The sequence below is a fragment of the Anolis carolinensis genome, unplaced genomic scaffold (genome assembly GCF_035594765.1).
Source record: "Anolis carolinensis isolate JA03-04 unplaced genomic scaffold, rAnoCar3.1.pri scaffold_14, whole genome shotgun sequence".
NCBI classification, from domain to species: domain Eukaryota; kingdom Metazoa; phylum Chordata; class Lepidosauria; order Squamata; family Dactyloidae; genus Anolis; species Anolis carolinensis.
Genome location: NW_026943825.1, coordinates 5,915,194 through 5,937,301, shown reverse-complemented (window position 1 = coordinate 5,937,301; position 22,108 = coordinate 5,915,194). Strand labels below are relative to the sequence as shown.

Sequence of the window (22,108 nt, the reverse complement as noted above, 5' to 3'; positions counted from 1 at the left end):
TTGCATGTTTCCGAACTGCTAGGTTGGCAGAAGCTGGGGCTAACAGCAGGAGCTCATCCCACTCCCCAAATTTGAACCGCCGACCTTTCAGTCAGCAAGTTCAGAAGCTCTGCGCTTCAATACGCTGTGAGCATTATTACCTTCCTGCCGGAGCAGTACCTATTAATCTACTCACATTTGCATGTTTTCAAACTGCTAGGTTGGCAGAAGCTGGGGCTAACAGCGGGAGCTCACCTCACCCCCCATATTTGAACTGCCGACTTTTGAGTCAGCAAGTTCAGCAGCTCTGCACTTTAACATGCTGTGAGCATTATTACCTTCCTGCCGGAGCAGTACCTATTAATCTACTCACATTTGCATGTTTTCAAACTGCTAGGTTGGCAGAAGCTGGGGCTAACAGCAGGAGCTCATCCCACTCCCCAAATTTGAACCGCCGACCTTTCAGTCAGCAAGTTCAGAAGCACTGCGCTTCAATACGCTGTGAGCATTATTACCTTCCTGCCGGAGCAGTACCTATTAATCTACTCACATTTGCATGTTTTCAAACTGCTAGGTTGGCAGAAGCTGGGGCTAACAGCGGGAGCTCACCTCACCCCCCATATTTGAACTGCCGACTTTTGAGTCAGCAAGTTCAGCAGCTCTGCACTTTAACATGCTGTGAGCATTATTACCTTCCTGCCGGAGCAGTACCTATTAATCTACTCACATTTGCATGTTTTCAAACTGCTAGGTTGGCAGAAGCTGGGGCTAACAGCAGGAGCTCATCCCACTCCCCAAATTTGAACCGCCGACCTTTCAGTCAGCAAGTTCAGAAGCTCTGCGCTTCAATACGCTGTGAGCATTATTACCTTCCTGCTGGAGCAGTACCTATTAATCTACTCACATTTGCATGTTTTCAAACTGCTAGGTTGGCAGAAGCTGGGGCTAACAGCGGGAGCTCACCTCGCCCCCCATATTTGAACTGCCGACTTTTGAGTCAGCAAGTTCAGCAGCTCTGCACTTTAACATGCTGTGAGCATTATTACCTTCCTGCCGGAGCAGTACCTATTGATCTACTCATATTTGCATGTTTTCGAACTGCTAGGTGGCAGAAGCTGGGGCTAACAGCGGGAGCTCACCCCGCTCCCCAGATTTGAACCACCGACCTTTCAGTCAGCAAGTTCAGAAACTCTGAGCTTCAACACGCTGTGAGCATTATTATCTTCCTGCCGGAGCAGTACCTATTAATCTACTCACATTTGCATATTTTTGAACTGCTAGGTTGGCAGAAGCTGGGGCTAACAGCAGGAGCTCACCTTGCAGCTTAGCAGTTAACCCACTGCGTCACCATATATATATATATATATATATATATATACACACACACACACACACACACACACACACACACACACACACATATATGCTGGGCATTATACTTATATATTAATATTGATCTATTAATATTAATAGATTAATTCAATTAATAGATCAATTCAACATGCTGTGCCTCCTGAGGCACTATATATATATATATATATATATATATATATATATGCTATATATTATACTTATATATTAATATTAATCTATTAAAATTAATAGATTAATTCAACATGCTGTACCACCTGGGGCGCTCTCTCTCTCTCTCTCTCTATATATATATATATATCCTAGGTATTATACTTATATATTAATATTAATCTATTAAAATTAATAGATTAATTCAACATGCTGTACCACCTGAGGCGCTATATATATATATATATATATATATGCTAGGCATTATATTTATATAGTAATATTAATCTATTAAAATTAATCTATGATTATTTTATATTTCGATTAGGGATTCAAACAGCTTAATTTTCCCTGTAAGCAGGCAGCAAAGGGTTATTATTACCCAAGAGGAAAAACTGGGTTTTTGCAAAAAAAAAGGCAGGCTTAAAAACAGAGTAAATACAACACCGATAAGACCTAAAGCAAGGGCAAAGGTGAGAAAAACTCAGTTCCAGCTCACTCTAAAAGTTGAGTTGCCATTCATTGTGGAAATTGTAATAGTAGCAACAATAATAGAGAAAAATAATAAATGTAATAATACCAATGATAATAGAGAAAAATAATATATGTACCATATATTCTCGAGTATAAGCTGACCCAAATATAAGCCAACCAGGACCCTCACCCGAGTAGGAGGGCTCTTTCAGTCTTAAAAAAGGGCTGAAAAACTAGGCTTATACTCGAGTATATACAGTATATTATGATATACTCCATTATGATAAGGCCCAAAATATTATATAATACAAATAGAATACGGTACTAGTAGTGCATTATATATTTTGCGGTATGATAACAGAATACAATATAATAACATATAATAATATGACAATTGTATATTATACATTACATATAATATTGCTAGTTGTTGATGTTGTTATTATTATTATTATTTATGGACATTTTGTATCAATTGAGTTTGCAACCATTGCATCTGAAATCCCTAAGCAGCCATTGACTATGATGGTTTTTCTTTATTTTTGCAGACTTAGAAGCAAGACTTTGCAAAATATTCTATCTCTGCTTTAATTACCGTATCTACTCGAGTATAAGTCGACCCGATTATAAGCCAACCAGGACCCTGACCTGAGTATAAGCCGAGGGGGGCTTTTTCAGTCCTAAAAAAAGGGTTAAAAAACTAGGCTTATACTCGAGTATATACAGTATATCTATCTATTGGTCCATTATGATATGGCCCAAAATATTATATAATACAAATAGAATACGGTACTAGTAGTGCATTATATATTTTGCGGTATAATAATAGAGTACAATATAATAACATATAATAATATGACAATTGTATATTATACGTTACATATAATATTGCTAATTGTTGATGTTATTATTATTATTATTATTATTATTATTATTATTATTATTATTATTATTATTTATGGACATTTTGTATCAATTGAGTTTGCAACCATTGCATCTGAAATCCCTAAGCAGCCATTGACTATGATGGTTTTTCTTTTCTTTTTTTTGCACACATAGATGCAAGACTTTGCAAAATATTCTGCTTTAGTTATAGCTATCTATTGGTCCATTATGATATGGCCCAAAATATTATATAATACAAATAGAATACGGTACTAGTAGTGCATTATATATTTTGCGGTATAATAACAGAGTACAATATAATAACATATAATAATATGACAATTGTATATTATACGTTACATATAATATTGCTAGTTGTTGATGTTATTATTATTATTATTATTTATGGACATTTTGTATCAATTGAGTTTGCAACCATTGCATCTGAAATCCCTAAGCAGCCATTCACTATGATGTTTTTTCTTTATTTTTGCAGACATAGAAGCAAGACTTTGCAAAATATTCTACTTTAGTTATATTTATCTATTGGTCCATTATGATATGGCCCAAAATATTATATAATACAAATAGAATACGGTACTGGTAGTGCATTATATATTTTGCGGTATAATAATAGAGTACAATATAATAACATATAATAATATGACAATTGTATATTATACGTTACATATAATATTGCTAATTGTTGATGTTATTATTATTATTATTATTTATGGACATTTTGTATCAATTGAGTTTGCAACCATTGGATCTGAAATCCCTAAGCAGCCATTGACTATGATGGTTTTTCTTTATTTTTGCAGACTTAGAAGCAAGACTTTGCAAAATATTCTGCTTTGGTTATATCTATGTATTGGTCCATTAATGCAGTTGTAGTCCCCCCCCCCCCCCATGACCTTAGCCTTCCCCTTGGGGCCCCCAGCAAACTACAAATCCCATTGCTGGACCTCTATGAGCTCCAATGGCTGGGAAGGGCAGATAGAGATAGATACCTTGGTGCCTGCGAAGGGCTCATCCTCTTCACTCCACTCTCCATCCACCTGGCCCTGCTCTCGCGTGGACTCCCATCCCGGGTTAATTGCCATGGCAACCGCTTTGTAGCATTCTGGGGGATGTAGTTCCCTATCTGAGGCTGCAATGCTGCCACTCACCACTAGAGGGAGCGCCTGCACTGTGAAACTCTGTGCATTTTTTAAAATCATTTTTAAACTCAGTGCAAATACTGCGGCCCTCCGAGGTCATTTACCTGGCCCCCACCTTCAGTTTTATAATATAATATATTGTATATACATATAATATTGATAACAATATTATAATGTAATACAATATAACACTAATAATAATACCATATAATAATATTATATTCTATATTACATATAATATTACTAATAATATTACAGTATAGTGGTATAGTTCAATATAGTAATATATAATGCTAATATTGTGCTATGCTAATAATATAATATATTGCATGTACATATAATTTGTAAGCCACTCTGAGTCCCCTTTGGGGTGAGAAGGGTGTGATACAAATGTAGTAAATAAATGCAGTAAATAAATAATAAATTTTAGACTTAGGCTCGCCCAAAGTCTGAAATGACTTGAAGGCACACAACAACAACAACAACAACAACAACCCTAATTAACTTGACTATTTCATTGCCCAGAAGCAGGACCACACTTCCCATTGAAATCCTGATAAATGTATGTTGGTTAAAATTGTTTTTATTTTTAAATATTGTATTGTTCTTTCGTTGTTGTTGTTGTTGTTGTTTTTGCACTACAAATAAGACATATGCAGTGTGCATCGGAATTTGTTGGTATTTTTTTTTTCAAATGATAATCCGGCCCCTCAACAGTCTGAAGGATTGTGGACCGGCCCTCGGCTTAAAAAGTTTGAGGACCCCTGCTGTAGAGTCTCACTTATCCAACATAAACGGGCCAGCAGAATGTTGGATAAGCGAATATCTTGGATAATAAGGAGGGATTAAGGAAAAGCCTATTAAACATCAAATTAGGTTATGATTTTACAAATTAAGCACCAAAACATCATGTTATACAAAGTATCACAAGGCATTGAAAACAGACTACAAAAATGCATTGGATAATCCAGAACGTTGGATAAGCGAGTGTTGGATAAGTGAGACTCTACTGCATTATTATTATTATTATTATTATTTCTTTCTTAAAGGGACCCTCCGAAAGCAAACCCCAATATTATTTCCACTTCAAATTATTATTATTATTATTATTATTATTATTTCTTTCTTAAAGGGACCCTCCGAAAGCAAACCCCAATATTATTTCCACTTCAAATTATTATAATTATTATTAATGTATTATTATAATTATTATTATTATTTCTTAAAGGGACCCTCTGAAAGCAAAGCCCAATATTATTTCCACTTCAAATTATTATTATTATTATTAATGTATTATTATAATTATTATTATTATTTCTTAAAGGGACCCTCCGAAAGCAAAGCCCAATATTATTTCCACTTCAAATTATTATTATTATTATTAATGTATTGTTGTTGTTATTATTATTATTATTATTATTATTATTATTATTATTATTATTATTATTTCTTAAAGGGACCCTCTGAAAGCAAACCCCAATATTATTTCCACTTCAAATTATTATTATTATTATTATTATTATTATTATTAAATTATTATTATTATTATTATTATTATTAATTCTTTCTTAAAGGGACCCTCTGAAAGTAAACCCCAATATTATTTCAACTTCAAATAATAATAATAATTATTATTATTATCATCATCATTCCTCTTTTTCTCTCCTAACGAGACCCCCTAAAAGTAAACCCCAATAATGAATTAATTGCCAGTCCTTACCTTAGCAACGGCCCTTAGCAGGCTGACATTATGGAGCAGAGAAGAAAAAGGAAATCCCCTTGTCCTTGTCCTTGTTCTTCTTCCGCTTTTGTCAATTCCCCGCCAAAATGGCATTTTTCATTTTATTTTTCTTATTTTTCTAACCCAGCAGAGGGCACCCAGGTACCTGAGACAGCATTATATAGCTGACCCTATAGTGCACTGAAAGAAGACATATAAATAAAGTTTATATATTATTATTATTATTATTATTATTATTATTATTATTATTATTATTATTTATTGTATGACACAGCAAACAAGATAGATATGCTGGATTTCGTATCACAAAATCACAAGTCGAACACTTCCCATCATTATTATTATTATTATTATTATTATTATTATTATTATTATTATTATTATTATTATTATTATTGTATGACACAGCAAACAAGATAGATGTGCTGGATTTCGTATCACAAAATCACAAGTCGAACACTTCCCAAGCGTCTAGGACTGTGTGATGTATTTTCGGATGATGCGTGCAGATCCCAGCAGGGTGGCCTTTTGCAGCTGGCAGATCGTAATTTTGTCACTGTCTATTGTTTCCAAATGCTGGCTGAGATCTTTTGGCACGGCACCCAGTGTGCCCATCACCACCGGGACCACCTGCACTGGTTTCTGCCAGAGTCTTTGCAGTTCAATCTTGAGGTCCTGAGAGCGGCTGAGTTTTTCCTGTTGTTTTTCGTCAATGCGACTGTCACCTGGGATGGCGACATCAATGATCCAAACCTTTTTCTTTTCCACAACTGTGAGGTCTGGTGTGTTGTGCTCCAGAACTTTGTCAGTCTGGATTCGGAAGTCCCACAGTATCTTTGCGTGCTCATTTTCCAAGACTTTTGCAGGTTTGTGATCCCACCAGTTTTTTACTGCTGGGAGGTGGTACTTGAAGCATAAGTTCCCATTATTATTATTATTATTATTATTATTATTATTATTATTATTATTATTATTATTATTATTAGATACACAGCAAGATGAGTACACAGTAGACAAGATCACTCTGCTGGCTGTTGTATTGGATCACACCTCGGACACTTCCCAAGTGTTTATGACTATGTGATCTATCAGTGAATAATGTGTGCAGAGCCGAGATGATGATGATGATGATGATGATTATTATTATTATTGTGTTGTTGAATGCTTTCATGGCAGCATACTAGTCTCCATGATTTCCCCTCCCATCTTGATCCATGGCCCTCCTCATGTCTCCTCTAAGGCTTCTCTTCTGCAGGCCAAACTTTGCCCAGTTCTTCAAGCCACTCCTCATAGGGATTGTTCTCCAGACAATTTTCTGAGTCGTCCTCTTCTGGACACATTCCAGCATCGAGTCAACACCTCCCTTCCATTGCGGTGCCCAGAGTGGGACACAGTGTGATTCCAAGTCAAGTGGTTTAACCAAGACAGAATAGGACTGAGCAATTCAGGCACAAGACTCCTTTTTATGCTGGACAAAATCCCATCGGCTTTTCGAGCTGCCGCCTCATGTTCAACGTTGTCCACAAGGATCTACACTGAAGTGTTATGCTTGCAATCATTTTTTTAAAATTTATTTTCAAGAAAGACATTTCACTTTGGTTGTAATATTTCCAAAATGTTTATTTTTTTTTAATTATTCCGAAACGGTTCACAAATCGGTCCGGCGGGGATTCACATGACACACCGTGAATGCTGAAAATACATCCGTTGTGTTTGGGAATGCAGGACGCAAACCCACTCTTATGTATAATATACACACACGAAATATATATATATGTTTTGTTTACAAAATGTACATTTGTGTCATCGTTGTTCAATATTGTTTACAACGTCGGAAACACACCAAAGTGCAAGATGTGGGTCTAGGCCACCTTCCAAGTGTTTTGGACTCATGGCCGATATATACTGACCCTATAATGCACCGAAATGCATTATTATAGGGGTCTACACGGACCATTTAAGAATACAATCGTATGCGTGTCAATTTGGGTGAAAAACCCCATTCAGTTCAATGGGGCGAAGTACAATATTGTCATATTGTTCGTGCAAAAATAAGAGAAAATATTATATTATTGCAGGTAAAAATCCCACAATGGAAGTTTCATTAATACACTTATTATTATTATTTTTCCGGCTCGCCCTGAATTTCAGGTCGATTTGGGGAAAAGAATCATATTCACATTGGCAGGAATCCTCTACACAATCAAAGCACTCCCGACAGATGGCCATCAGGACTCTGCCCGGGAAGGACGGAGACCATCACTATCATATTATTATCATCATCCATCATATTATTATCATCAAAGAGCATTATTATGGAATCCTAGAGTTGGAAGGACCATCCAGACCACAATCCGATCCTTCCTAACAGATGGCCATCATCATCCTGACCATCCAAGGTTATTATTATACAATCCTAGAGTTGGAAGAGAATATCGGCGCTGTTCCTGGATATGTTACAAAGCTTCCCAATTCCAATAATGTAGACGTAATAATCACAATATTATTATTATTGATAATAATAATAATAATAATAATAATAATAATAATAATAATAGGATTCTGGCCAATATTGTACTGAATACAAAACTTAGGGCTGGGCTTTTGCACAGCGGGTTAAACCACCAGCTGAAGTAAATCTTGTCAGATCCAAAGGTTGACAGTTCAAAGTCCGGGTCTTTAGCCCAGCAAAATGTGAGTAGATAAATAGGTACTGCTTCCAAGATGCCAAAGATGGGAAAAGCCTATATACAATTGTCTGTCTTGTCTGTATATAAACGGTATTGAATGTTTGCCACACATACTGTAAATCAGTAATAAAATAAATAAAACTTCCCAACTCCAATGCTGAAGATGTAAAGTCCTGATGATGATAATAATAATAATAGGATTCCAGCCAATAATAGTAGCAGAATGACGAATACATTATCAATGTACTGAATGCATTCCCAGTTCCAGTTCTCAATACAAAGATGCAAGTCCTCCTAATAAATTAATAATAATAATATAAAATAAATATAATAATATAACATAATAATAATAATAAAATAATAAAAATAAATATAAAATAATAATAAATTTAATCATAAAATAATATAAAATAAATAAAATAATAAAAATAAAATAATATAAAATAATTATAATAATAATATAAAATAGTAGTAGTAGTAGTAGTAGTAGTAGAATTCCTGCCAATAACATAACATAATAATACAGTAGAGTCTGTATTATAATAATTATAATACAGTAGAGTCTCACTTATCCAACATTCGCTTATCCAGCGTTCTGGATTATCCAGAGCAGTCGGCCCTTTAGTAGTTAATGTTTTTGTAGTCAATGTTTTCAATACATTGTGATATTTTGGTGCTAAGTTCGTAAATACAGTAATTACAACATAGTTTTGAACTACATTTTCTGTCAATTTTGTTGTATAACATAATGTTTAATAAGCTTTTCCTTAATCCCTCCTTATTATCCAACATATTCGCTTATCCAACGTTCTGCCGGCCCGTTTAGCTTGGATAAGTGAGACTCTACTGTAATATAAAATAAATATAATCATATAAAATAAATAAAATAATAATATAAAATAATAATAAATATAATAATATGATAATATAAAATAAATATAATAATAACATAAAATAAAATAATAATAATATAAAATTATAATAATGAATATAATAATAACATAAATATAAAATAAATATAATATAAAATAATATAAAATAAATATAATATAAAATAATATAAAAAATATAATAATAACATAACATAACATAACATAAAATAATAATATAAAATACAGTAGAGTCTCACTTATCCAACATTCGCTTATCCAACGTTCTGGATTATCCAACACATTTTTGTAGTCAATGTTTTCAATACATCATGATATTTTGGTGCTAAATTCATAAATACAGTAATTACTACGTAACATTACTGCCTATAGAACTACCTTTTCTGTCAAATTTGTTGTATAACATGATGTTTTGGTGCTTAATTTGTAAAATCATAACCTAATTTGATGTTTAATAGGCTTTTCCTTAATCTCTCCTTGCTATCCAACATATTCGCTTATCCAACGTTCTGCCGGCCTGTTTATGTTGGATAAGTGAGACTCTACTGTAAATATAATAAATATAATAAAATAAAATAAATATAATATAAAATAATAATAATAATAAATATAATAATAAAATAAAATAAAATAAATATAATAATATAAAATAAATAAAATAATCATAATAATATAAAATAGTAGTAGTAGTAGTAGTAGTAGTAGTAGTAGAATTCCTGCCAATAATAATAGCAGGAAGGCCAAACCCTTTCCAAAAAAGGGATCGATAAGAGATTGGGGCTTTGACTTTAGGAAAGCAATTGGCAAAAGAAAATACATACATACATATACATATATCTATATATTAAAAGGAAGTAAGTATCACAATCACCAGCCATGGGCCCTTACTATAGTAGGTTCTATTTACCACCTACACTTTCTTGGTCTCTTTTTTGCGGGAGGAAAAATGTGTGCAAACCAGGCTCCGCACTTGCTTCGCTCCAACTCTGCGTTGAATTAGCCGCCGGAAGCCTCTCGGCACATTTTTTTTAATTTCCCCCGGAATCGTTATATATTTCTTAATAAATTACATATTACAAGAGGATTCACTACGAGTGAATACGGTAGAGAGGTGTAAAAAAAAAAAGTCCACTTCACAATGGTCCTTCGGATGCAGCGAGCCACGATGTCTCCGAATCAAGATATACATATATATTAATTTTTTGGTTATTTTTTCCCCTTATATATATATTAAAAAGCTGTGGGAAAATGCATCATCTTTTCTTCTAGATGTGATTTCCGGCACAAAAATAATAATAATAATAATAATAAAGTCCACTGGATATGACAATATGCCATACTTAGAGAAGTAAGTCACGGACTTATTTCAGAACGAAGGGTCACTTTCGCTTCCATCTGCAGAAGGAGACAAACAAAAGGAAAAGGAAAAGGAAGGTTAGTGGCAAGGAATATTATTATTATTATTATTATTATTATTATTATCATCATCATTATCATCATCATCAAATCCCAGAGTTGGAAGACACCCTAAAGGATTATTATTATTAGATTGCCATTATTATTATTATTATTATTATTATTATTATTATTATTATTATTATTATTATTAAATCCTAGTTGGAAGACACCCTAAAGGATTATTATTATTTTTATTATTATTAGATTGCTATATTATTATTATTATTATTAAATCCCAAAGTTGGAAGACACCCTAAAGAATTATTATTATTTTTATTATTATTAGATTGCTTTTATTATTATTATTATTAAATCCCAGAGTTGGAAGACACCACAAAGGATTATTATTATTATTATTATTAGATTGCTTTTATTATTATTATTATTGTTATTATTATTAAATCCCAGAGTTGGAAGACACCACAAAGGATTATTATAATTATTATTAGATTGCTATAATAATAATAATAATAATAATAATAATAATAATAATAATAATAGAATCTTAGAGTTGGAAGACACCACAAAGGATTATTATTATTATTATTATTAGATTGCTATTATTATTATTATTATTATTATTATTTAATCCCAGAATTGGAAGACACCCCAAAGGATGATGATGATGATGATGATGATAATTATATTGCTATTATTATTATTATTATTATTATTATTATTATTGAATCCTAGGGTTGGAAGAGGCCCCCAAGGCCAGCCATTCCAGCCCCATTCTGCCTTGAAGGATGACACCATCAAAACCCTCCCGACAGATGGCCACTCCATCATCATCATCATAATTTATCGATTATTATTATTTTATTGAATCCTGGACTTGGAAGGGACCCCCCAAGGCCATCCAGTTGAAGGATGACACCATCAAAACCCTCCCGACAGATGGCCACTCCATCATCATCATCATAATTTATCGATTATTATTATTTTATTGAATCCTGGACTTGGAAGGGACCCCCCAAGGCCATCCAGTTGAAGGATGACACCATCAAAGCCCTCCCGACAGATGGCCACTCCATCATCATCATAGTGTGATCAAATCATCATTATTATTTATCGATTATTATTATATTGAATCCCGGACTTGGAAGGAACCCCCCCAAGGCCATCCAGTTGAAGGATGACACCATCCAAACCCTCCCGACAGATGGCCACTCCATCATCATCATAATTTATCGATTATTATTATTTTATTGAATCCTGGACTTGGAAGGGACCCCCCCAAGGCCATCCAGTTGAAGGATGACACCATCAAAGCCCTCCCGACAGATGGCCACGGTGGTCCACTGGTGGTCCACTGGGCTAACAAGAACCTGGGACACCTAAGCCCTGTCTTGGGAGCGTGGGACCCGGACTCACCTTCATGGAAGCCGTCTGGCATGTGGCTCTGGAGTTGATACAACTCATCGAACCCGTCACAGGGAGAGTTTGAGGCACGTGTCTCAAAGGCTGTTTCGAAGGAGGCCAGCTCTTCCAGAAAGCACGGCTCTTCCGGAGGGGGCCGGTCCCCTGGGCTGGGCGAAGGGTGGCCCTCTTCGGTGCCCGGGCCGAACTTCCCGCCGCTGCAGAACGGGTGGAAGCTCGGGCACCGCAGTCCCGCCTCGCCTTTCTCGAACAGAGAGGCGGACAGGTCTTGGAGGAGGCTCTCGAGGGTGGCGGCGGCGTTGTCGACGTCCTCTTCTTCCAGGAGGAGGTCGTCGTGGTCGTGGTTGAGGTTGTGGAGGACCAGCAAGGAGGAGAAGTCCACGCTCCTCCAGTCCTTGAGGCCCAGTCCGGACGGGGCGGCGGGACTTTCCTTGGCGGAGCTGAAGGCCTCGGCCAGGCTCCCGATGTGCCGCGCCAGGCGCTCGATCTCGCTCTTCTCCTGTTCAGAATATCTGAAGAAGGTCTGCTTGACGGGCGAGGCCTCGGGGGTCAGGATCCCCTCGGGTACCATGGGCACGTCGATATACAGGGGACCCCGGATCTCGGGCAAAGTCATCACGGTACAGTCCCCATTACCGGGGCTGTCCGGCGTCGGCGGTAACTTCTCATAGAGAGCACTGCATTGTTCTTGGGGGAAGAACAGTTCCGACGTAGTGGTGGCAGCAACTGCGGGTGCGGTGACGACGGGAGCCGGGCCGAATAAGAAGGCCGAGCCTTGGTGCGGCGTGTACGGAGGGGTGCAGGCAATGTCCTTGGACCTGCGGGGGTCCCGCCTCGCCGCCTGGTCATACAGGACGTAGCTGAAGGCCGGGCCTTTGCCGAAGAGGCTCAGCGTGGAGCCGGGAGCGGCCTCCTCCATGGAGGAGATATTCCCCGGTTCCGTCGTTTCGGGAGGCAGGGCGGACGAGGTCTCGGCAGCGAACGTTGGAGGGCATTCGGGACCGCCGAACTCAAAAGACACAGCACCGGTCGGGGTGCCGGCAACCGGGGTGAAAACTTGGTCGGGGCTGGAGAGCGGGGAAAGGAGGCCTTCCAAGAAGGCAGGTGCGCTTCCGAGGGCAAAGGCCGCCTGGGTCTCTTCGGACGCGAGTTGCTGCTTCAGGCACCAAGCTTCGGCGTCACTGCAAAGAAAGAACCAAGCGGAGATTGTGAGAACGGTGCCGGTTTCGACATTTCAACAACTTCCTATGCTTATCCTTCCTTAAAAATATACAAGCAGTCCTGACAGACAAGCCTTGCCCGTTCGATATTTACCGTATATACTCGAGTATAAGTTTTTCAGCCTTTTTTTTAAGACTGAAAAAGCCCCCCTTGGCTTATACTCGGGTGAGGATCCTGGTTGGCTTATATTCGGGTCGGCTTATATTTGAGTATATACGGTACTTGAGTATAAGCCGGGTTTTTCAGCCCTTCTTTTTAGGACTGAAAAAGCCCCCCTCGTCTTATACTCGGGTGAGGGTTCAGTTCGGCTTATATTAAAGAATATATGGTACTTGAATATAAGCTGGGTTTTTCAGCCCTTCTTTTTAGGACTCAAAAAGCCCCCCTCGGCTTATACTTGGGTGAGGGTTCTGGTTGGCTTATATTCAGGTCAGCTTATATTTGGGTATATACGGTACTTGAGTATAAGCCGGGTTTTTCAGCCCTTCTTTTAGGACTGAAAAAGCCCCCCTCGGCTTATACTTGGGTGAGGGTTCTGGTTGGCTTATATTCAGGTCAGCTTATATTTGGGTATATACGGTACTTGAGTATAAGCCGGGTTTTTCAGCCCTTTTTTTAGGACTGAAAATGCCCCCCTCGGCTTATACTTGGGTGTGGGTCCTGGTTGGCTTATATTCGGGTCGGCTTATATTCGGGTATATACGGTACTTGAGTATAAGCTGGGTTTTTCAGCCCTTTTTTTAGGACTGAAAAAGCCCCCCTCGGCTTATACTTGGGTGAGGCTCCTGGTTGGCTTATATTCGGGTCGGCTTATACTCGAGTATATACGGTAAACAGGATCCGGTTATTTACCTGATGACGTAGTTGTGGCAAGTGATGGGGATGTCGGCGTTCTCCAGCCGGAGCAGCGAATAGATCCAGATCCAGTTCACGCCGTCTTTGGTTTGGAGCCGGATCACCATTTCGGCCTGCGTTTCGCTCGTGTCGCCCACTGCGGAAGGGAAAGCGCCGGACATTAGACCACTGCGTTGATCCCGAGGCGAAATCTAGTGTCAATAATGTCGTAATATCGTAAACGTCGTAATATCGATATAGGATACTCACGCAGGCGGTAATGCTGGGCAGACGCGTGGCCGAGGTCTTCGGGGTGGATCAGGCTGTACCAGGACTTGCAGAAGAGCTCGCTTTTCTCGAAACCCAAATGGAAAACCACACTGGAGAAAGGGCAGGAAAAAGGCGCTGTCAGGACAGTGAACCACAGAAAAAGGCCGGCGGGACAGAGAATAATTTCCGACTCTCCCACGTTCTCCCCAGACGTCCGTCCTCACCTTTCGGAGATATCCACCACGGCCAGGTCTTTGGTGTGCCGGCTCTCGAACGCAGACAAGAAGAAGGAGTTCTGGCCCACCCGGGGCTTGGGGTCCAAGGGGGTGCAGAAGGCGGTGAAGACCGGGTTGGTGGACCAGTAAGAGCCCAGTGGCGGCTGGTGGAACCTCCCGCAGATCAGGACCAGCTTGTTGCCGGCACTTTGCCGCCGGATGGTTTTGGAAGTGTTGAAGTGGCAGCGGAAGAGCCGTTCTGTAGACACAAAGAGAGAAGGGTTGTCGAATTGTATTGTATTGAATATTATGGGTCTGCTGTATAACAAATGATGCATAACAAACATTTCGATAAATATTATTATTAGTAAGTAACTTTATTTTTCTACCCCGCCACCATCTCCTAGTACCTAGTAATACTAATAATAACAATATCAATACTAATACTAGCAATAATAATCTGGACTGGACTGCTATGGGATATATATATATATATATATATATATATATATATATATATATATACACACACACATACATATATATGGGTGAAAATAATAGTGGATGCAAAAATGTATTGTAGTATTGTATTGAATTTTGAATTTAATGGGTCTGCTGTATAACAAATGAGGCATAACAAACATTTCGATAAATATTATTATTAGTAAGTTACTTTATTTTTCTACCCCGCTACCATCTCCTAGTACAGGGGTCCCCAAACTAAGGCCCGGGGGCCGGATGCGGCCCTCCGAGGTCATTTACCTGGCCCCCGCCCTCAGTTTTATAATATAATATATTGTATATACATATAATATTGATAATAATATTATAATGTAATACAATATAACACTAATAATAATACCATATAATAATATTAATTATATATTCTACATTACATATAATATTACTAATAATATTACAGTATAGTGGTATAGTTCAATATAGTAATATATAATGCTAATATGCTAATAATATAATATATTGTATGTACATATAATTTGTAAGCTACACTGAGTCCCCTTTGGGGTGAGAAGGGTGTGATACAAATGCAGTAAATAATAAATAAATAAATAAATTTTAGACTTAGGCTCACCCAAAGTCTGAAATGACTTGAAGGCACACAACAACAACAACAACAACAACCCTAATTAACTTAACTATCTTATTGGCCAGAAGCAGGACCACACTTCCCATTGAAATCCTGATAAATGTATGTTGGTTAAAATTGTTTTTATTTCTAAATATTGTATTGTTCTTTCATTGTTGTTGTTGTTGTACTACAAATAAGACATGTGCAGTGTGCATCAGAATTTGTTTGTATTTTTTTCAAATGATAATCCGGCCCCTCAACAGTCTGAAGGATTGTGGACCGGCCCTCGGCTTAAAAAGTTTGAGGACCCCTGTCCTAGTACCTAGTAATAGTAATAATAACAATATCAATACTAATGCTAACAATAATAATCTGGACTGGACTGGTATGGGATATATATATATACAGTAGAGTCTCACTTATCCAACATAAACGGGCCGGCAGAATGTTGGATAAGCGAATATGTTGGATAATAAGGAGGCATTATGGAAAAGCCTATTAAACATCAAATTAGGTTATGATTTTACAAATTAAGCACCAAAACATCATGTTACACAATAAATTTGACAGAAAAAGTAGTTCAATATGCAGTAATGCTACGTAGTAATTACTGTATTTACGAATTTAGCACCAAAATATCATGATGTATTAAAACATCGACTACAAAAATGTGTTGGATAATCCAGAACGTTGGATAAGCGAGTGTTGGATAAGTGAGATTCTACTGTGTATATATATATATATATATATATATATATGAATGGGTGAAAATAACAGTGGATACAAAAATGTATTGTAGTATTGTATTGAATATTGAATATTGAATTTTATGGGTCTGCTGTATAACAAACAATGTACAACAAACGTTTTAATAAATAATAATAATAATAATAATAATAATAATAATAATAATAATAATAATAATAGGTCCAGCATGTCTGTCTTGTTTGCTGTGTCATAATAAAATAATAATATCAATAATAATCCTAGTAATAATAATCTGGACCAGACTGGTATGGAATATATATATATGTGTGTGTGTGTGTGTGTGTGTGTGTGTGTGAAAATAACAGTGGATGCAAAAATGTATTATCAAATTATATTGTATTGTATTGTATTGAATATTGAATATTTTAATAAATATTATTAGTAATAGTAATAGTAGTAATAACAATATCAATACTAATACTAGCAATAATAATCTGGATTGGACTGGTATGGGATATATATATATATATATATATATATATATATATATATATATATATATATACCGGTGAAAATAACAGTGGATACAAAAATGTATTGTAGTATTGTATTGAATATTGAATATTGAATTTTATGGGTCTGCTGTATAACAAATGATGTACAACAAAAGTTTTAATAAATATTATTATTATTGATAATCATATCAACAATAATACTAGTAATAATAATCTGGACTGAGCTCTACATATACATCATTCCCTTCCAATACATTGGACTCTTCAGCAAGTATTTCCCTGATTTCCTTCTCTTTCTTTCCCCAAAATCTCCCGTTTACAAAAGACAACCTACCGGTATCAACAGGGGACGGCAATGCTAGCTGGTTCCTCATCACGAAGTGGTCTGCCGGGTCGATAATATCGTAGACGCTGTCTCCTTGGGCCACCAAATCTACCTGTGGACGGAGAGCGAATGGACGGTCAGCCAAGAACAACAAACTCCCATTCGTCAACATTACTCAGAGAAACAGCCACTTTACTATACTATTACCATGGATTTTTATACTTTGCAACCAAACTATCAGAAGTACTAGCATCCAAAAGACCCTGGCACCAAACATCCAAACTATCAGAAGTATTATCCTGAATACCCCAACATGCAACCACCATAGGTAGGTAAATAATAATAATAATACATTGAACCCAGGGCCGATTAAATTATTGCCAGGCTTCAAAACAATGGAAAGATCCTCCAAGTAAAATGTATAGCTGTTTAAAAATATAGATGCTCGGGAGAGCCTTACCATGGAGTGCCCAAGGTGTTCGGAGACATTCTCGGAGACGTAGATGAGTTTCCCTTCTCCGGTGAAAGCCAGAAGGAAGCCCGGCAGGGTCTGCATGAAGTCCTCCAGATCCTGGGGAGAGAGGAGGCTCTCCAGGCTCTCCGAAGTGGGATCTGGAAGGGAAATGGGGAAGGAAAGAGGTCAGGATCGGAACAAGGCATTCATGTTGGAGCAAAAGAGTTTACAGAGCTGTTTCAGGACCATGGAGAGCAGCGATTGCTGCCCTTCAGGACCATGGAGAGCTGTCTCCGGTCCATGGATAAGAGGCTGTTTCGGGATCACAGAGAGCTGTCGCCGGTCCATGGATAAGAGACTGTTTCGGGACCATGGAGAGCTGTCTCCGGACTACGGATCAGAGACTGTTTCAGGACCATGGAGAGCATGGAGAGCTGTCTCCGGTCCATGGATAAGAGACTGTTTCGGGACCACGGAGAGCTATCTCCAGTCCATGGATCGAAGACTGTTTCAGGATCATGGAGAGCTATCTCTGGTCCATGGATCGGAGACTGTTTCAGGACCACGGAGAGTGGTCCCGGTCCATAGATGGAGACTGTTTCCAGACTATGGATCAGAGACTGTTTCAGGACCATGGAGAGCTATCTCCGGTCCATGGATGGAGACTGTTTCCGGACCATGGATCGGAGACTATTTCGGGACCATGGAGAGCTGTCTCCAGTCCATGAATCGGAGAGTGTTTCTGGACCACGGAGAGCTGTCTCCGGGACATGGATCTGAGACTGTTTCAGGACCATGGAGAGCTCTCTCTGGTCCATTGATGGAGACTGTTTCAGGACCATGGAGAGCTGTCTCCGGTCCATGGATCGGGAAATGTTTCAGGACCATGGAGAGCTGTCTGCGTTCCGTGGATAAGGGACTGTTTCAGGACCATGGAGAGCTGTCTCCGGTCCATGGATCGGGAAATGTTTCAGGACCATGGAGAGCTGTCTGCGGTCCATGGATAAGAGACTGTTTCAGGACCATGGAGAGCAACAATAGCTGCCCTTCAGGACCATGGAGAGCTGTCTCTGGCCCATGGAGTGTGGGCTGTTTCAGGACCATGGAGAGCTCTCTCCGGTCCATGGATCAGGAAATGTTTCAGGACCACGGAGAGCTGTCTCCGGTCCATGGATAGAGGCTGATACAGGACCATGGAAAAGCAGCAATAGCTGCCCTTCAGGACCATGGAGAGCTGTCTCCGGTCCATGGATCGGGAAATGTTTCAGGACCATGGAGAGCTGTCTGCGGTCCATGGATAAGAGACTGTTTCAGGACCATGGAGAGCAACAATAGCTGCCCTTCAGGACCATGGAGAGCTGTCTCTGGCCCATGGAGTGTGGGCTGTTTCAGGACCATGGAGAGCTGTCTCCGGTCCATGGATCGGGAAATGTTTCAGGACCATGGAGAGCTGTCTCTGGTCCATGGATGGAGGCTGATTCAGGACCATGGAGAGCTGTCTCCAGTCCATGGATCAGTGACTGTTTCAGGACCATGGAGAGCTGTCTCCGGTCCATGGATGGAGACTAGAGAGACCTGTTGAGTGCCTTCATCCCAAGAAGAGGGTCCCAAAGGATGGAGAGCATCTTTGCCCAAGTTTCCCGGCGCTTTCTCTCCCATCCCTGTCTCCCCGAACTCACCTTTGGAGAAGAAGATGGACTTGCGGGTGTAGATGCACGCCAAGGACATGATGTGCAGGTACGACAGCCGGAGCTTGTCCCCCTCGGCGATGGGCAACAGGTCCTTGAGGTTCCGGATCTCGGCGTTGATCTGGTCCCGCCGAGCCTTGGAGGCGCCTTTCGTGGAGCGGTACATCTCGGCTCCCGTCTCTCCGTCTCCGTCTCTCTCTCTCGGATGCCTGTCGGCTCTGTTGTGCAGCCACGCTCGCCTGGCATCTTTTATAGGCTGCCGAAAGAGTGGGCACTGGCATGTTAAGGAAAGCGGGGCGGGAAGATGCGCTTCGGATCAATGGAGGGAGAGGGATGCGGAGCGCACAACGGCGCTCCCCTCCCTTTTTTGGGGCTTGGGGGAACCCAACGTCACTGGATCCCGAATGACGTGGTGGAGGAGAAAGGGGGGCTCAAGGAGGAGGAGGAGGAGGCTGCCCAAGAAAGGCAGCTGCACCGAATTAGGAGATGATGAAGCCGAAGGCGGCCTATCGGATTGGAGGCATCCTCGTCTCTCCTCCCTCCTGCCCAGAATCAGAAATACTCTCTTCTCGCACCGGGATCCCCTCGCTCCCGCAGCCTTCTTGTCATCTATCTCCCAGGTCTCCGTCTATTTTAACTCTCGGCTCTTTCCTTCCTCACATTTCCCCCCCCCCCCTTCGAAGCTGCAAGGCTATTCAATGCTAATCAAGCTGGCCAACATACATTTCAGTGCCGCATTATTATTATTATTATTCCTGGGTTTGTGGGACCAGCCGAATCTAAATCCAAATTCAAATCCAGTTTTTGAAACATTAAATATATATATATCATTATTATTATATTCTTTGACACAGCAAACAAGATAGACATGCTGGATTTCGTATCACAAAATCACAAGTCGAACACTTCCCAAGTGTCTAGGACTTCTTCTTCTTCTTCTTCTTCTTCTTCTTCTTCTTCTTCTTCTTCTTCTTCTTCTTCTTCTTCTTCTTCTTCTTCTTCTTCTTCTTGACAAAACAACATAGTCTGATCCCTCTGTCAACAATCTTACAAAAAACAAATCTCAGCTATCAAACATCTAAGAAATCTCACAAAATTTCGCACCTGATGTACATGGATGACCTGAAGCTGTATGGGAAAACAGAAACTGAAATCCAGTCTCTGACTAACACAGTCCGAATTTTTAGCACTGATATCAGCATGGAGTTTGGCTTGGAAAAATGTTCATTGTAGCATTGAAGAAGAGAAAAATCACTGAAAGGGTTCCCCCCTTTCGGCTTCAGTTTTGGAAATATAGAATATATTTATTATTATTATTATTATTATTATTATTATTATTATTATTATTCCTGGGTCTGTTGGACCCATTGATTCCAAAAAATGGCACCGGTTCCCCCCTTTCAGCTTCAGTTTTGGAAACATCCGATATTATTATTATTATTATTATTATTATTATTATTATTATTATTATTATTATTATTATTATTTTATTAGGACACAGCAAACAAGATAGACATGCTGGATTTCGTATCACAAAACCACAAGTCAAACACTTCCCAAGTGTCTAGGACTGAGTGATGTATTTTCTGAGGATGCGCGCAGATCCCAGTAGGGTGGCCTTTTGCAGTTGGCAGATCATGATTTTGTCAATGTCTATTGTTTCCAAATGCCGGCTGAGATCTTTTGGCACGGCACCCAGTGTGCCCATCACCACCGGGACCACCTGCACTGGTTTCTGCCAGAGTCTTTGAAGTTCAATCTTGAGGTCCTGAGAGCGGCTGAGTTTTTCCTGTTGTTTTTCGTCAATGCGACTGTCACCTGGGATGGCGACATCAATGATCCAAACCTTTTTCTTTTCCACAACTGTGATGTCTGGTGTGTTGTGTTCCAGAACTTTGTCAGTCTGGATTTGGAAGTCCCACAGTATCTTTGTGTGCTCATTTTCCAAGACTTTTGCAGGTTTGTGATCCCACCAGTTCTTTGCTGCTGGGAGGTGGTACTTGAAGCATAAGTTCCAATGAATCATTTGGGCCACGTAGTTGTGCCTCTGTTTGTAGTCTGTCTGTGCGATTTTCTTACAGCAGTCCAGGGGTATGATCAATGGTTTCGTCGGTTTCCTTGCACAGTCTGCATTTTGGGTCATCAGCTGATTTTTCGATCTTGGCCTGAATTGCCTTTGTCCTGACGTCTTGCTCCTGGGCTGCAAGGATCAGGCCTTCTGTCTCCTTCTTCAGGGTCCCATTCGTGAGCCACAGCCAGGTCTTCTCTTTATCAGTTTTTCCTTCAATTTTGTCAAGGAACTTTCCATGCAATGCTTTGTTGTGCCAGCTGTCAGCTCTCGTTTGTAGTGCGGTTTTCTTGTACTGGTTTTTTGTCTGCTGTGCTTTGAGGAGTTTCTGATTTTTGACTTCAATCCAAGCAGGTTCTTCACTTTGCTTTCCATATTCTGCCAGGGCATGTTCTTCTTCTTTCACTGCTTGTTTTACTTGTAAGAGTCCTCTGCCCCCTGATCTTCTAGGCAGATATAGCCGGTCAACATCACTGCGATGATGATGATGATTATTATTAGATTAGAGACTACAAATGAGCACAGGTATAATTCAGATA

General features: G+C 39.1%; 2 protein-coding genes across 3 annotated transcripts in view; both read right to left on the bottom strand.

Moving 5' to 3' along the window:
• The window catches only part of slc29a2 (solute carrier family 29 member 2), a 28,448-nt gene extending 22,579 nt beyond the window's left edge, over positions 1 to 5,869 (bottom strand). Inside the window, exon 1 of one of the 2 annotated variants that reach the window (XM_062964758.1) lies at positions 5,743 to 5,869. The gene's annotated coding sequence lies outside the window, so the exon portion shown is untranslated. Of the gene's footprint in view, positions 1 to 3,872; positions 3,961 to 5,742 lie in introns of those variants that run through there. The other variant, XM_062964757.1, reaches the window with a different exon arrangement.
• Positions 5,870 to 7,362: 1,493 nt separating this feature from the next.
• npas4 (neuronal PAS domain protein 4) lies at positions 7,363 to 20,114 on the bottom strand. The gene is made up of 8 exons (XM_062965126.1): positions 19,493 to 20,114; positions 17,820 to 17,971; positions 17,369 to 17,471; positions 14,731 to 14,980; positions 14,507 to 14,616; positions 14,255 to 14,393; positions 12,176 to 13,362; positions 7,363 to 10,738 (listed from the first exon to the last, which is right to left on the bottom strand). Exons 1-8 carry the CDS (start codon positions 19,665 to 19,667, stop codon positions 10,710 to 10,712), a joined length of 2,145 nt encoding a protein of 714 aa, XP_062821196.1. The 5' UTR covers positions 19,668 to 20,114; the 3' UTR covers positions 7,363 to 10,709.
• Positions 20,115 to 22,108: the final 1,994 nt, after the last annotated feature.